Source organism: Anolis sagrei, chromosome 4 (genome assembly GCF_037176765.1).
Source record: "Anolis sagrei isolate rAnoSag1 chromosome 4, rAnoSag1.mat, whole genome shotgun sequence".
NCBI classification, from domain to species: Eukaryota; Metazoa; Chordata; class Lepidosauria; order Squamata; family Dactyloidae; genus Anolis; species Anolis sagrei.
This window is the reverse complement of record NC_090024.1, coordinates 146,850,683-146,865,667: the sequence shown is the minus strand read 5'-3', so window position 1 is coordinate 146,865,667 and position 14,985 is coordinate 146,850,683. Positions and strand designations below refer to the sequence as shown.

At 42.6% G+C, this 14,985-nt stretch overlaps 1 protein-coding gene across 1 annotated transcript in view; it reads left to right on the top strand.

The window, feature by feature from the left end:
• The first annotated feature begins 1,087 nt into the window (after positions 1-1,087).
• The window catches only part of CNN3 (calponin 3), a 36,244-nt gene continuing 22,346 nt past the window's right edge, over positions 1,088-14,985 (top strand). The window contains exon 1 of the mRNA XM_060773959.2: positions 1,088-1,378. Within this exon, the coding sequence (XP_060629942.1) occupies positions 1,322-1,378 (57 nt within the window). The 5' untranslated portion in view covers positions 1,088-1,321. The remainder of the gene's footprint in view (positions 1,379-14,985) is intronic.

The window sequence follows — 14,985 nt, the reverse complement described above, 5'->3', positions numbered from 1 at the left end:
TGATATTGCTGTTTTTAAATTGTTTTAAATTGTGTTAGATTTTAGCCTGTTCTTGTAAGCCGCTCCGAGCCCCAGGGGAGGGCTGCATATAAGTTTGAATAATAAATAAATAAATATCAAGGCAGAAAATACTGAAAGATCTGCTTTGAACAAGGGTTATCTGAGAGCCCTTCCACACAGCCCAGTTCAAAGCAGATATTGTGGGATTTTCTGCCTTGATATTCTGGGATATAGAGCTGTGTGGAAAGGCCCTGAGCAGGCCCGTAGCCAGGATTTTGTTTCAGAGGGGGGGGGGGGGGGGCTGAGTCTGAGTGAAAGAGGGTCTACCCTAGCAAACCTTTTGTATTGTTGCCCCAATACCCCCATGCATATGAGATATATTGAGCATGGTGATCAGATCATGATATGAATAAACATAACAGTTTAAATAATGTATCAGTAAGGCCTTCTCGCGGACCACCATGAAAATTTCAGGGGGGGGATTAAGGCCCCCCCCCCGCTACATGCCTGGCCCTGAGTGTGGACTGAGGGCTCTTCCACACAGGCCTATATCTTAGAATACCAAGGCAGAAAATCCCACAATATCTGCTTTGAACTGGGTTATCCGAGTCCACACTCAGATGTGGGATTTTCTGCCTTGATATTCTGAGATATAGGCCTGTGTGGAAGGGTCTTTAGATAACCCAGTTCAAAGCAGATATTGTGGGATTTTCTGCCTTGATATTCTGGAATATAGGGCTGTGTGGAAAGGCCCTGAGTGTGGACTGAGGGCCCTTCCATATAGCCCTATATCCCAGAATATCAAGGAAGAAAATCCCATAATATCTGCTTTGAACTGGGTTGTCTGACTCCACATTGCCCTATATCCCAGTTCAAAGCAGATACTGTGGGGTTTGATTCAGCTGTGTCCACACGCAGGGGAAGCCCACGCAAGAGTGCCCCAAGCGAGGCCCGAGGGCTGTGAGGCGCCCCGCCTGGCTCTCTTTCAGGAGGGCTCTTTGGGGCAGAGCTGGAGGGCGCGAGGAGCCATTCTCCGGGCTGCCTGGGCGGGGAAGAGGGAAGAACCCGAAAGCTCTGTGTCCGCAGTGGCAGCCTGGGTGGAAAGAGCGGCGCCGGCGGGTCCCTTGCGAGGCAGCCTGGGCCTGGGGTCCCTCCCTCTTTCCTCCTTCTCTTGCCTCCTCCTCCTCCTCCTCCTCCTCCTCCGGGCTGGGCTCCTCCGCCCGCTCCCGCAGAGCATCCACTGAAGCGCAGGCCAGCAGCACCAGCAGCAGCACCTCGGTCGCCCACTCTGCTCCCGCCAAGGCTCGCCTCCGCTCCCGCCATGACCCACTTCAACAAGGGCCCCTCCTACGGGCTTTCGGCCGAGGTCAAGAATAAGGTAGGGCTGGGGGCGAGCGGGCCCCCCACACTCTCTCTTTCTCTCTCCCTCTCTTTCCTGCCCGCTTTGTTTGCTGCTCGGGACGAGTTTTGCGCCCCTGAGGACGCGCGCGCGCCTGGCGCCTCTTCCCCTCCCGCCTCGCGAGGAGAGCCTTTGGGGCGGCTGTGTTTGCTTCGTTCTTTCTCTTGAGCCTCTATATCGAGCAAAAAGAGGGATACATACGAATACATTTCAACCCCCCCCCTCACTTTTCCTTTGTACTTTCGACTGACAGAAACTCTCTGCAATCCTTCCCTCCCCTCCCCTCCCCTCCCCTCCCCTCCCCAGCTTCTCTCCTCATCTCCTTTTCCATTGTGTGGCTTCAATGGGATGTGTCCTGTAATAAGACGACACTGGCCCTTCCACACAGCTGTATCAAATCCCACATTATCTGCTTAGAATTGGGTTATATGGCAGTGTGGACTCAGGGCCCTTCTCACACAGCTGTATAAAATCCACCTTGGACTGGATTATATGGCCATGTGGACTCAGGGCCCTTCTACACAGCTGTATAAAGTCCACATTGAGCTGGATTATATGCCAGTGTGGACTCAGGGCTCTTCCACACAGCTATATAAAATCCACCTTGAACTGGATTATGTGGCAGTGTGGACTCAGAGCCCTTCCACATAGCTGTATCTAACCCACATTGAGCTGGATTATGTGGCAGTGTGGACTCTGGGCCCTTCTACACAGCTGTATAAAATCCACCTTGAACTGGATTATATGGTAGTGGGCAACCAAAAATCAGAAAAACAATTACCATTCTACAAGGACACATGACAATGTTGAAACTTTCCAATTTAGACAAAAAGGCAAACTTCTGGGGATAAATGTGTCACAGATTTAGCAAGTTAAATGCGGTATGAAGAAAATTGGTAGAGGGGAGTTTTTCTCCATTGTAATATGAGACCAAGGAAAGGGGAGAAATGTCAAGAAGGGGGATGGATTGGTTATTGTAGACTGGCCCTTCCCACACAGCTGTATAAAATCCACATTGAGCTGGATTATATGGCTGTGTGGACTCAGGGCCCTTCCACACAGCCACATAACCCAGAATATCGAGGCAGACAATCCACAAGATCTGCGTTGAACTAGATTATCTGAGTCCACACTGCCAGATAATCCAGTTCAATGTGGATTTTGTACAGCTGTATGGAAGGGGCCTCAGATCACCCAGGTCAAAGCAGGTATTGTGGATTGTCTGCCTTGATATGCTGGGTTATGTGGCTGAGTGTGGAAGGGCCCTTTGTGTGTAGGAAGGGGAGCCTTTCCTTTCTTGTACAAGGTGACCCCTTGCCCTCCTTTCCCAAGGGAATGCCTGGCCCCTGTCAATTTATAGCAACCCCCTGGCTTTCCTTGGGTTTTTCTCATAAGCAAGGAAGACTCAATACCCTTCCACACAGCAGTATAGTAAAGAAAGTCAAGATAGATGATCTACAATATCTGAGTTCACACTGCCACATAATCCAGTTCAATGTGGATTTTATACAACTGTGTGGAAGGGTCCCCAGGGCTCTTCCACACAGTCATATAAACTCAGAATATCAAGGCAGATAACCCAGAATATCTGAACTGGATTGTCTGAGTCCACACTGCCATATAATCCAGTTCAATGTGGATTTTATACAACTGTGTGGAAGGGGGCTCAGAGGTGGTTTTGCCAGTTCCTTCCTCTATGTAGATGAGTTTAAAAAGAAATCTCAGACAGGCACCCACAGCCCCCCCTCTCTTAGGGGGACCTATAACCACACAGCCATATAACCCAGAATATTAAGGCACAAAATCCCACAAATATCTGCTTTGAACTGGGTTATCTGAATCCATACTGACATATATTCTTGTTCAAAGCAGAAAATGTGGGATTTTATTCAGCTGTGTGGAAGGGGCCTAAGTCGAAAGTATCTGCCCTACCAGCCCCCCCCCCCCCCCACCCACCAACTATCAACATGGACCTATATCAAAGAGGATAGAAAATAAAATAGAATGGGAGGGAAGAGGAGGGAGAATCGGTCCCATCCTTTGATGTTCCTTAAGACCCCAGCTCTTGGGATTATGGAGGCCTGGAAACATCACCGGGGCTTCTCCACACTTATCCCCCCCCCCCCCCCCCCCCCCCAATTTCTTATTTCAGGAATGATGGAAGGAGAGCCTGCTTGCCTTTGGCGCTGAGGCGCCGCATTGGCTTGAGCCACATTCCTCTGGCTTTCAAGTCTTTTCTCTTTCCCTCTTTCTGGTTGCCAAAAGCTGCCTTTCGAAACAGGGAGAGAGGCGTCATTCCTCCCTTTAACTTTCTTCCCCTCCTCTTTGGGGTGGAAAATCAGTTTCTCCCAAAATAGGGGGAAAGAGAGCGTCTCCTCCCACCCTTTGCTTTCTTCCTCTCTTTCCCTTCAGCTGCAGATGCAGAGAGGAAAACCACCAGCTCCTCCTGGCAAATCACTGTGGGACGACTGAGGAAAAGGGAGGGGGCAAACAAAGAAAAAGCAGTGGCTTTTGTCCAGGAAGGTTGGCCTTTGCGATTGTGCCTTCTGTAGTTGTGTTGTGAAGGATGCATCTGGGGTGGCCTCAGGAGCAGGCAAGGAGAAGCAGGACTCCTGGGTTCCCCACCTTTCATTGCTGAATCCTGGTGCTCCTGCCGCCTCTGGGATCCACCCAAGATTCAGAGATGGCGGCAGCAGGGGGAGTGCGAGGTACTCCCAGCCTACGTGGCTCCAAGCTAGCAGGATAGTTGTGCTCAGGACCTGACTCTCTGCCTCCCTCTGTTCTTGCATTTCTTGCAGGCCCTCGGGGTGCTTTCACCTGATCAAGGGGCTGAACGCAAAACTTGCTTTTCAAAACACAAAAAGTAGAGAGAAAGAGTGTGACACCTCTTGCCAACAACAACGAAATCAAAACCACTGATCCCCTCCATTTCTGTAGCTGAGGATGTATCATTTTGCTATAAAAGCTCGCTCTGGAACTAAGGGTTGCCAGACTAAAATACCAACGGTCAAAGAAACGCTGTAGACATAATAGTTTGTTCTTGTGAGGAAAGGATAATTCTTGGGAAACATGTCTCCCCTTTTCCCAGCGTTATACTAGAGGTTTTTTTTTATCATGTCAGGGGCGACTTGAGAAACTGCAAGTTGCTTCTGGTGTGAGAGAATTGGCCGTCTGCAAGGACGTTGCCCGGATGTTTTTGATGTTTTATCATCCTTGTGGGAGGCTTCTCTCATGTCCCCGCATGGAGAGCTGGAGCTGACAGAGGGAGCTCATCCGCGCTCTCCCCAGATTCAAACCTGTGACCTGTCGGTCTTCAGTCCTGCCGGCACAACCCACTGCGCCACCGGGGACTCAAGTAGATGCCCTATGCACAACTTTGTTACTTTGTTACTCTAGCCCAGGCATGGGCAAACTTTGGCCGTCCAGGTGTTTTGGACTTCAACTCCCACAATTCCTAACAGCCGGTAGACTGTTAGGAATTGTGGGAGTTGAAGTCCAAAACACCTGGATGGCTGAAGTTTGCCTAGGCTTGTGTATATTTGATACTATCTCTTCACCTACGCATTTCCTGTCTACTTATGCATGCCGTCATATTTTTTCCAAGTGAGGTTGTGACAGGGAAATGGAGCAGGACCTTTGGGTGTGTTTTAAAAAAAATAAAATTATAGTTTTTCCACCCGAAACTGAAGTATGAAAAAAGGAGTGAAACTTGGCAACTGCTCCAAGCCCATCATGTTAACTTATTGAACCCATTGGTCTGGGAAACAGATGAGAAATGCCACCTCTCTCCCCCCACTTTCCCCATTTCCAGCTCAAAGCCCCAGCACATTCCATCTAGAATACATCATGGGGTACTGGGGAGAGACCAGCCAATCTGTGTGGGCGTAGTACACAGAATGCTCATTGTCTCCACACTGCTGCTCTCAAGTCCAAAGTGGTGGGGAGGAAGGGGGGGAAGATACACACAAAGGAAGCTCCCGCAGTTCGGGCTTTCGTTTCCACTAGCTCCCCCAGGAAATAAAGTATTCCAATCCTCTCCCACTCTTCATCTAGGAAGCTTGCTTTGACGGGACTTCCCCTCTGCACTGAAACATATGTAACGTGTAATAGTAGCAAGGGGATATTGGATACACAGAAAAATAGAAAGTTAGCAATATTTGAATATTTCAACTTAGAGAAAACACAGAGCCTTTGGGATAGAAGAAATAGTTCTTTGTGTGTGCGTTTCCCTTAATGCTCCATGTGGGTTTGCTTTACTTTATCCGGATCTAACCTCAGTAACATTCAGTTTACTTTTGAATAATCCCCAGTCATCCAAGATGACACCCTAAATATTGGAGCGTGTTTTTGTTGAATTTTATACTATATTTGTTTATGTCATCCTTGTTTTTCTGTGTTTGTTGCGATTATACTGATCAGCACCAGAAATCAAGTTTACATTATTGAGCTGATCAATGATTTTTGGCTCAAAACTAAAGTCCTCAAATAGTATATGTGGAGACAAGTACTGTAGTTTGTTTTGTGCCAGGCATGTAGCCGGGGGGAGGGGGGGGGGCTTAAGGGGCTTCAGCCCCCCCCCCCTCCCGAAATTCTTATGGTGGTCCGTGCAAAGGCCTTACTGGTACATTATTTAAACTGTTATGTTTATTCACATCATGATCTGATCACCATGCTCAATATATCCCATATGCATGGGGGTGTTGGGGTAACGATACAAAAGGTTTGCTAAGGTAGACCCTCTTTCACTCAGACACAGCCCCCCCCCCCCGAATCAAACTCAGCTCCCCCCCCCCCCCCCCGAATCAAAATCCTGGCTACGGGCCTGTTTTGTACATATATATTAAATCACTTGTAGGCTTTCTTACCAATTTATTTTATTTTCATTATTATTATTATTATTATTATTATTATTATTATTATTAAGAGGCACTTCAAGTAGCCAGTTACTGGTCAAAGAACATTTAATATAATGCCAAGTTTTTAAACTTTGTGCTTTTTTAAATACATTACAACTGTACCCTCAGTTCACTTCTGATACAATAAATAAATAAAGATTATTTTCAGATTGCTCTACAAGTTAAGCTGTTGTTTCACTGTCCTCTATTTACATATGCAATATATGTTGTAAACCACAATTGCTCTGGTATATTCCTTACCAAACTATGGGCACATTTCTTTTGGGAATACTATGCTACTAACTTGATGGAGATATTAAGATTAAAAATAAATATTCAGGAGCTGTTTTGTATTTCCCTGTAACAGCTTTGAAAGTGTTGGATCCAGCTGTTTACGGTCTTGTAAACAACTTTATCCCAAAGACAGAATATGTGTTCCATGTATTTTAAATGGTCGGATCAACTGTTACTCCGTTGTAAGTAATAATACAAAAAAGTTCCCACAAAATAGAGCATTTATTCCATATATTTTATACCACCTCTTCCCTTTTTGAATAGCAACAACCAAAGCAAATAAAACAGTGGGTTAAGGATTAGGCCTTTCTGTCTCCTCCTCTTCTCCTGCAAAGCAACTGGCTTCTGATGGTGAGCCAGGTGGCACTTGGTTTCAGCCATGGAGGCCAAAGGAAAGTGCTTCATTCTTTCCATTTCCTTCTGCTCAGTTGAAGAGTGATGGAGTTCAAGAGGGGATGGGCCAGGTGACAGTAGGGCCAGGCAGGCAGATGGAGAGAACCTCAGTGCACAGATTCTTAACTATTCAGTGACCTTGAGTTAAGAGTTGAATGTTTGATTCAGAGCTTACAATGGTGTTTTTGTTTATTTTACTGTAACCCTCAGATTGCTGAGAGTTGGCTTAGGAATTCTGGCATAGGAATTCTTTTGCCATTGGCCATAATGGCTGGGGAGGTCTGGGAGGTGCAGTTCAAAAATAATTATTCCAAGCTCTAATTTAATTATCATGGCATGATTATTAGTTGTGCAATGTTTTAATTTATGTTTTGAATTGCCTTGAGTTCCATGATGGGAGTAAGACAGATTGTAAACTGGTTAATATAATTCATTTTTGGTTATTTTGTGGATTTTAAGAAATGTTTACCCATATACCAACAACATTAAATGCTGGTGGAAGTGCCTCATCTTTAAAAAATGAATGCATGAGAGATTTGTTTGAGAAAACTCAAGTTCAAAGTTCTCACGAGCATGCAGCTGGCCCTTTCTGTGGAACTTGGCCAATGCATTTAGCAGTAGAATATTTGCAAGATGCTTTGGACAAATAAGTTATTTCCTTTATGGGTGGATGTTAGTTTGGGCCAGAATTAGAATTACATATCCCCAGAAGATCAACTTCCAATATTCTTTAACTTTTCTCTCAAACCATTAACTTCCACTTTTAGTTTAATATCTGCTTTACAAGTACCATCCAATGTCAATTAAATTCAGTAGAATTGCCTTTTAAAATAATTTATATCCTTTTTCTTCATACATTTTGGGTATGTAATTTGGATAGATGCTACTAGAACCTATTTATAGTTAAATGAGGTTACATTTACATTTGTTTTCCACTTAATTTTGTGCAAGGATCAAATTGAGGCCCTATTTCATAGCTTTTAATAAGACCACTGTAACAACTTTTAAGATACTACAGATCTTAGCTCTCTTATGACAGAGAGGCAAATACAGTTGCAATTCTAGGCATGCTTTTGAAAACTATTTGGGCTATTTGGGGAATTAACCTAGACAGTCTCAAACAAAGAGACAACAATGGCCACAATTCCTCATTGTCTGTTTCAGTGTTATATATTTATTTCAAAAAATTGAGATTATAAAGAATTAATGTTACCCAAGGAATTATATGTCTAATTATGGATATTTCCCGCCCCTCTTTCTCTCTCTCTATATGTGTGTGTGTATGTGTATGTGTGTATATATGTGTGTCTGTGTGTGTGTATGTGTGTATGCCCAAAAGAAGGAGCAAGTAGCAGACAAAGCAGTAAGACAGAAAAGAGGACATAATTCATTATGATCCCCTTATGCACAGTGGATATGCTTCCAAACTTCATGTGGATACATTAAACCATAATAGCAAACCTTATTAAAATGAAAGACCTAGGGCTCACAAACACCACAGAGGTGTAGAGGAGGGCCTAGAAAATGCCTGGAGAAGACATATTTTGTTGGATGTGGATAAATAAAACTATGGGTCCATAATATAATACTAATATTATGAATGATGTATTAGTACTATGCTAATAATGTAGTATGTTGTATGTACATATGACTTGTAAGCCACTCTGAGTCCTCTTCGGGATGAGAAGGACGGCATATAAATGTCATAAATAAATAAATAGCCCTGCTGATATAGGGTTTTTACTGTAATCAGAGGAGTTCTTGTTGGCTGTATTTATAGTTGATGCATGCAAATTTAAATCTTGAATTGATCCCTCCCCCATGTTTCTGTCTTGAAACAAGGGCAATGGCAGGTTGAAAAGCAATAAAGAAATATTAAATAATTAAAAATCAAAAGTACTTACCCCCTCATTTTGGGGCACTTCTTGTTTATAAAGACTGTTATGCTCTGCAATTCAATAATGTTGTTTTGGACAAGGTATCAGAGTAGACAAAGTGTGGGCCACAGAACACACGCACATTGGTGAACTCCCAAGTGTGGTCATAGAAGCCTCCTAAACCCACCTGACTAAAAGATTTGGACCAATTTTGAGTGATCCTCCCAATTCAGCCAAATTTGCCAAAAGCACAGTGGTCTTTTCCCCTGATTCTGATGGCCACTCAAGAATCTCCAAAATACAGAACCAAAAAATCAGCTGAAAGTCTTCCAAAATGGCAGCTGGAAATGATGTCACATCACTTTGGATGTCTTGAAACTTGCTAGTGTGGCACCTCAGGTGGGCACAGTCTGGGTAAATGGCTCCTGTACCATTCACAGTTGTCCATGGTTGGAAGTGGATTTGGGACACCAGAGTTCCAATCCCTGTTCAACCATGTAAATGCTATGGATGACATGGGCAAGTCACACTCTTTCAGACAAATGATAAATCTCCCCTGAATCTTGCTTAGAAAACGCTAGGATAGAATCATTGTAATTCAGTGTTGATGTGAAGGTACATTCAATTTTTGTCTAAAACCTTTGTGCATCTTGGTTTAGGTGCAAAATATGATTTCTGAGAAATTAGAAGTTGTGACCAATAACAGCCACACTCCTGAACCTTGGGCCATACCCAAACATGTTTGTCCGGATTGTGAAACTGACAACATAGAAGGACTGCACAGTGTCTGAAATTTGCTAATACTAACCTATCTGCCAGGATAGGTCTAGGACTTTGGGGCCTAAACAAATCTGAGGGATATGCAGGTGTATGCATAGGTAAGTGTCCCTTAGCCAATAAAAATCAAGGGCCTCCTTCATGTGTACCTCTGCTAAGTTTCCCCATCTAATTCCAAGGCTTGTCTAACTACCCACAGGTAGGTCTGACCATTATAGTAAAGAAATGCTTGTACAGACAGTCCTCGAGTTTCAAACACCTGACCTACAAATGACTCATAGTGACACAATAGGGAATGAGAGAAATCTACCCCTAAGAAAGGAAATTCACTCCTGAAAGAGTTATCATGGGGAAAAGGGTTCTCCAATGAAGCTTCATCGCCAGTCCTTGTTTCCACAATAAGCCATAATTTTCAAAATGCAATTATCACAGGGACAGAAAGTGATGTGAAATCTTCTGAACAGGGGCCCAGACAGCAAAACAAACACCACAAGGATGTTAACCCTTCCCTGTGCTATCCAAAACTTGTGTGTGTGTATGTGCGTGTGTTTGGAGTTACACTTAAAAATTTACCTATTTTGACTTACATACAAATTCAACTTAACTACAGAACCTATCATATTCGTAACTTGGGGACTGCTTGTAGTTCTAGTGCAAAAAGTAGTAGAATTTGGAAAAAAAAACCCCAAACAAGCCATTCTTTACTTATCTCTTTGAAATGGTCCTGGATTAGATCATACCGAGCTGTCATCTCCCTAGGGGAAAGAGTTAAGGATATAGACTCATGCTATTTAAAAATAGACAAAAGGATTTCCTACTTAGTATGGTTTTATAAATTCATAGGAAAACAGGAAGGGGCTAGGAAAGCATGTGGGAGTGAAATTAGATTCTGGCTTGGCAGAGAATGAAGACTCCTTACAAACAATCCTTCCCCTAGTTTGGTGTGTGTTTGAAGATTGATTGAAAAAAGTAGTGTAACCCACAGTTATTATTTGCCTTGATAATGAGAAGTAAGATGTACTGAAGCCCTGGTATCAGTTTGTATAGGATTTATTCATCTTAGCTGGTGGTTTTAAAGGGAAAAGCCCGGTCAGTAGAACTTGTATCACAGAAGTGTAGATTTTATTTGATCATCAGCTTGCAGTGTTAGTACTAAATAAGTCAGCAAATACAGTGGGGTCTTGGTATACACTGGATATCCACTGGGATTTGGTTCTATGCCTCCTCCCCAACCAAATCCTGTTATATTCAACAGCAGAGTAAAACAGTGATTTTTATTTAAAATAGCTAACTCATTGCTTGCTTTTGGAATTTGTAAAAAACATTTTTCTAGCTGTGGATGATTGAATCTATGAATGCAGAATCTCTGGATCATGGGAGTCGACTGTATAGCCCAAATTCAAAGAATAATTAAGAAGACAATTTTACAAAGCAGTCCTGTGCAGAGGTACACATGCAGGAGGCCCTTGATTTTTATTGGGTAAGGGACACTTACCTATGCATAGAACTGCTTATCCCTTAGATTTTGTTTAGGCCCCAAAGTTCCAGACCTATCCTGGCAGATCGGTTTGTATTGGCAGACACTTCAGTCCTTCCATGCTGTCAGTTTCACAGTCAGGACAAACATGTTTGGGTATGGCCCTAGGTTCAGGAATGTGGCTGTTATTGGTCACACTTCGAATTTCTCAGAAATCATATTTTGCACCTAACCAAAGATGCACAAAGAATTGCATACAAAACTCAGGTAATTTAATCACTACATGTCATACATTTGACAACATACTGCTAAATTCAGTGATAAGTCTTAGACTTTGTATTTTTAGGCGCAAAGATTACTGCAGATGCAGACTGTAGCCAGGAAATCAGAAGATGCTTACTTCTTGGGAGGAGAGCAATGTCCAGTCTCGATAAAATAGTAGAGAGTAGAGACATCAGACTTGCAACAGAGATCCGCCTAGTCAAAGCCATGGTATTCCCTGTAGTAACCTACGGATGTGAGAGCTGGACCTTAGGGAAGGCTGAGCGAAGGAAGATAGATACTTTTGAACTGTGGTGTTGGAGGAAAGTTCTGAGAGTGCCTTGGACTGCGAGAAGATTCAACCAGTCCATCCTCCAGGAAATAAAGCCCGACTGCTCATTGGAGGGAAGGATACTAGAGCCAAAGTTGAAGTACTTTGGCCACATCATGAGGAGACAGCAAAGCCTAGAGAAGACAATTATGCTGGGGAAAGTGGAAGGCAAAAGGAAGAGGGGCCGACCAAGGGCAAGATGGATGGATGGCTTCCTTGAAGTGACTGGACTGATCTTGAAGGAGCTGGGGCTGGTGACGGCTGACAGGGAGCTCTGGCGTGGGCTGGTCCATGAGGTCACGAAGAGTCGGAGATGACTGAACGAATGAACAACAACAACAAGTCTTAAATGGACACACATATGGCCCATAGAGTATGTGTTGGCCATCTTTATGCTAGGTCCTAGTCTAAGCTTGATGCCTTTTCACCATTCAGGGAATTTCTGGACAAAACTCTATATTTTAAATACTGTAGCTGTCTAAGAGACAGCTTGGTAATGTGCAAAACACAGACTTATTAAAACTGCTTTCCAGACAATTGTCAAAATTAGCAGTATGGAGAGGGAAGATTACAGGATTCACACTGGAGTAGTAGGTTGTGGTCGTAAAGTGTGAGGTGGCAATGAAAGATAAGAGAATGGTGTATCAAAAAGAAAGACAGACAATTAGGGTCCTTCTACACAAGACCTAATGTGGAAGAAAGTGGGATAAAATAGGGAGTGGCTAAATGGTGTTTGCCAAAAATGCATCCTGGATCGCGTTAGTGGTCAAAAAACACGTGTTCAAAACTTGCGTTTAAAACCTGATTTTTGCTGGAAAATATTCATATTCACATGACTATATCCCTAAACTCAATGAAAACATGTAACTTTGTCCCTATAAGCTGGAATGGACTGCTTCGGTGCATGCCTGCATTTTAAAATCCCCAAACAGCGGATAATTGCTGTAAACAGATGCAGCCCTGGACATACAGGTGGCTTATCTGCAACCATTCAATTGTTCTGATGTATATGAAATTAAACAGAGCTTGAATTTATCCAGTGGGCAGCAGCATGGCAGGCAAGTGACCTCAAAGGAAAAACAGGGTTCAAGAGGGAAAAAGTAAAGGCAACAGGAAGGTGATGAGAGATAATGACAAGAAATCTGCTTGTATGCACATGCGAATACCTGCATCAGTGCTTCTGAGGTCCAGCGCAACTCGGAGAGTCAATAAAAAAAAAGAGTAAACTTCTGTTGGATGTCCCCCATCTATCTTGTGGATTTCTAACACATGTCCTCTGACATCTCAGGATGTCGGGGGAGCATTAACCAACACTGACAGCTCCGTGTCTGGACTTGATGTCAGGTACCACAATTTTTTGCCCCACTTATTTGTCCCACATTTTGACACTGCCTGGAAGCGCCTTTAGTTTCAAGCCCATATTCCTTACATCTTTTTTACTGGTTTAAACTTAACAATGTGTTAAATATTATATATTTACAAATAAAGCATACATTTCAGAAATCACATCATTAACAATAAGTAAACATCCAAGTAAACATCAGTGGATAATATAAAAGAAGAAAGAAGAAACTTGTAGTGGGAAAGTGTTGCATGATACTGTATATCTAAAATATGAAGTAAGATTCAAGTACTGTACTTTCTGTTTAAAAATGAATTGCAATATTCATTAGGATATAAAATTGGCAAGGAAAAACTAAGCTAACATCCCAGCCGGTTATCTTTGGAAGCATCTTATTGTAAATTAGGTGACATTTCCTTAGAAATCCCAAATGTCTTTCAGAGAAACTAGTGATGTCATGTTTTGTGATGTAGCAGCAATCTTTTTCAGAATTTTTACTCCTTTAATGCCCTGTATCACAGGGAGGATAAATGAAAGCACTGAAACATTTACATGCTGCATGTGGAGATGTCTACCTCATCTATCCTAAGAGATTGCAAATTTGTAACTGGGCTCATATGTTTAAGTACTTTGGATTTCAGTATATGCAATTATGAAAAGGGCCAAATTGTTACATAGTCTGTCTCTCATGGATAGCTATGTTCCAATGAGACCCTGACTGAATGCTCTAAAGTTGAAATGCATTTAAAGTGCATTTATTCATGTTTTACAACAAACAGAGAGAACAATTTTACATAGTAGTTGCAGTGATAGATTCAGAAGATAGCGCTAAAGTCTGCTTGCCCACATTTCATGGTATTAGGTTGATGTGCGGATACAAGCATCTCCCATAGTATTTAGTATCTACATGATACTTCTGTGGGACATCATCAAGATTTTGAGTTTCCTTTTCTTCACATACCAGAAGTACTGTAAAAGATAACTGATCTATATAGGATTTTATACAAATAACATATAATCCAGATTAAATCCACACTGATATTTAATCTAGATAAATTGGATGCTCTGTTGGTTTGGAATTAATATATAGCCAATGTAGGGTGGAGTTACATTCCCCATAAAGTTCAGGAGTTCAATTTTAGTGTGCATTTGGTTTCTGTACTGTTTTTTAAACATATTCTATTGGCAGCTATAATAAAAAATAGATTTTGCTACACATTTGTTAATGTTTAGCTGAGCACATTCTTGTGGTGAGGAAGAAAATTCAAGATTTGTTTAGGAGTGGCTGCCCCAAAAACAGTGTCTAAAACTAATGCAGAATGTGTGATGACGATCAAATATCATGGATGCTTGAAGACTTTTTTATTTTGGAAGTTAAACAGCAAACCCCATATCCAGGACATAGTACTCTACAGTCATTGTTCTACATTTGCCATTTTGAGTATTGCAGGTTTGATTATTCACTTACTTGATTTAAAATGTTCTTTCTAGAACTCTCTAGGTCTTCCAGTGTGATTCTATGCTCATTTTCATCCAATCATGCTGGAGGAGATATTTTAGAGAACATCTCTCTAGGAATCTCTAGAGATTCTGTGGTCAGCTTCCCATAGATATTGACCATGGAATCATGCTAGAAGACATGGACATTCCCAAAATGGTGTCCTCTCTGGTAAGAAAATAACAATTTCTTGCAAGCAACACAGCCTCTGCATAAGCCATTTGTGCGTTGCCAGAGAACAGAGAGATCAGCAGGGACATGTCTAAATATCTGAACCTGTTGCAATATTTTCATCTTCAAAGACCTCCTGAGGATGCTGTTCTCCTGAGGGCAAGTCCTTCTGGATGCCTGTTTCAGAGCTTCTAGCTATATGAAAATAGCGGGACTTGTTCCTGCTGCTGCTCCCTTTTCTAACATGTAAATGGCCTTCTGAGGGGCTGA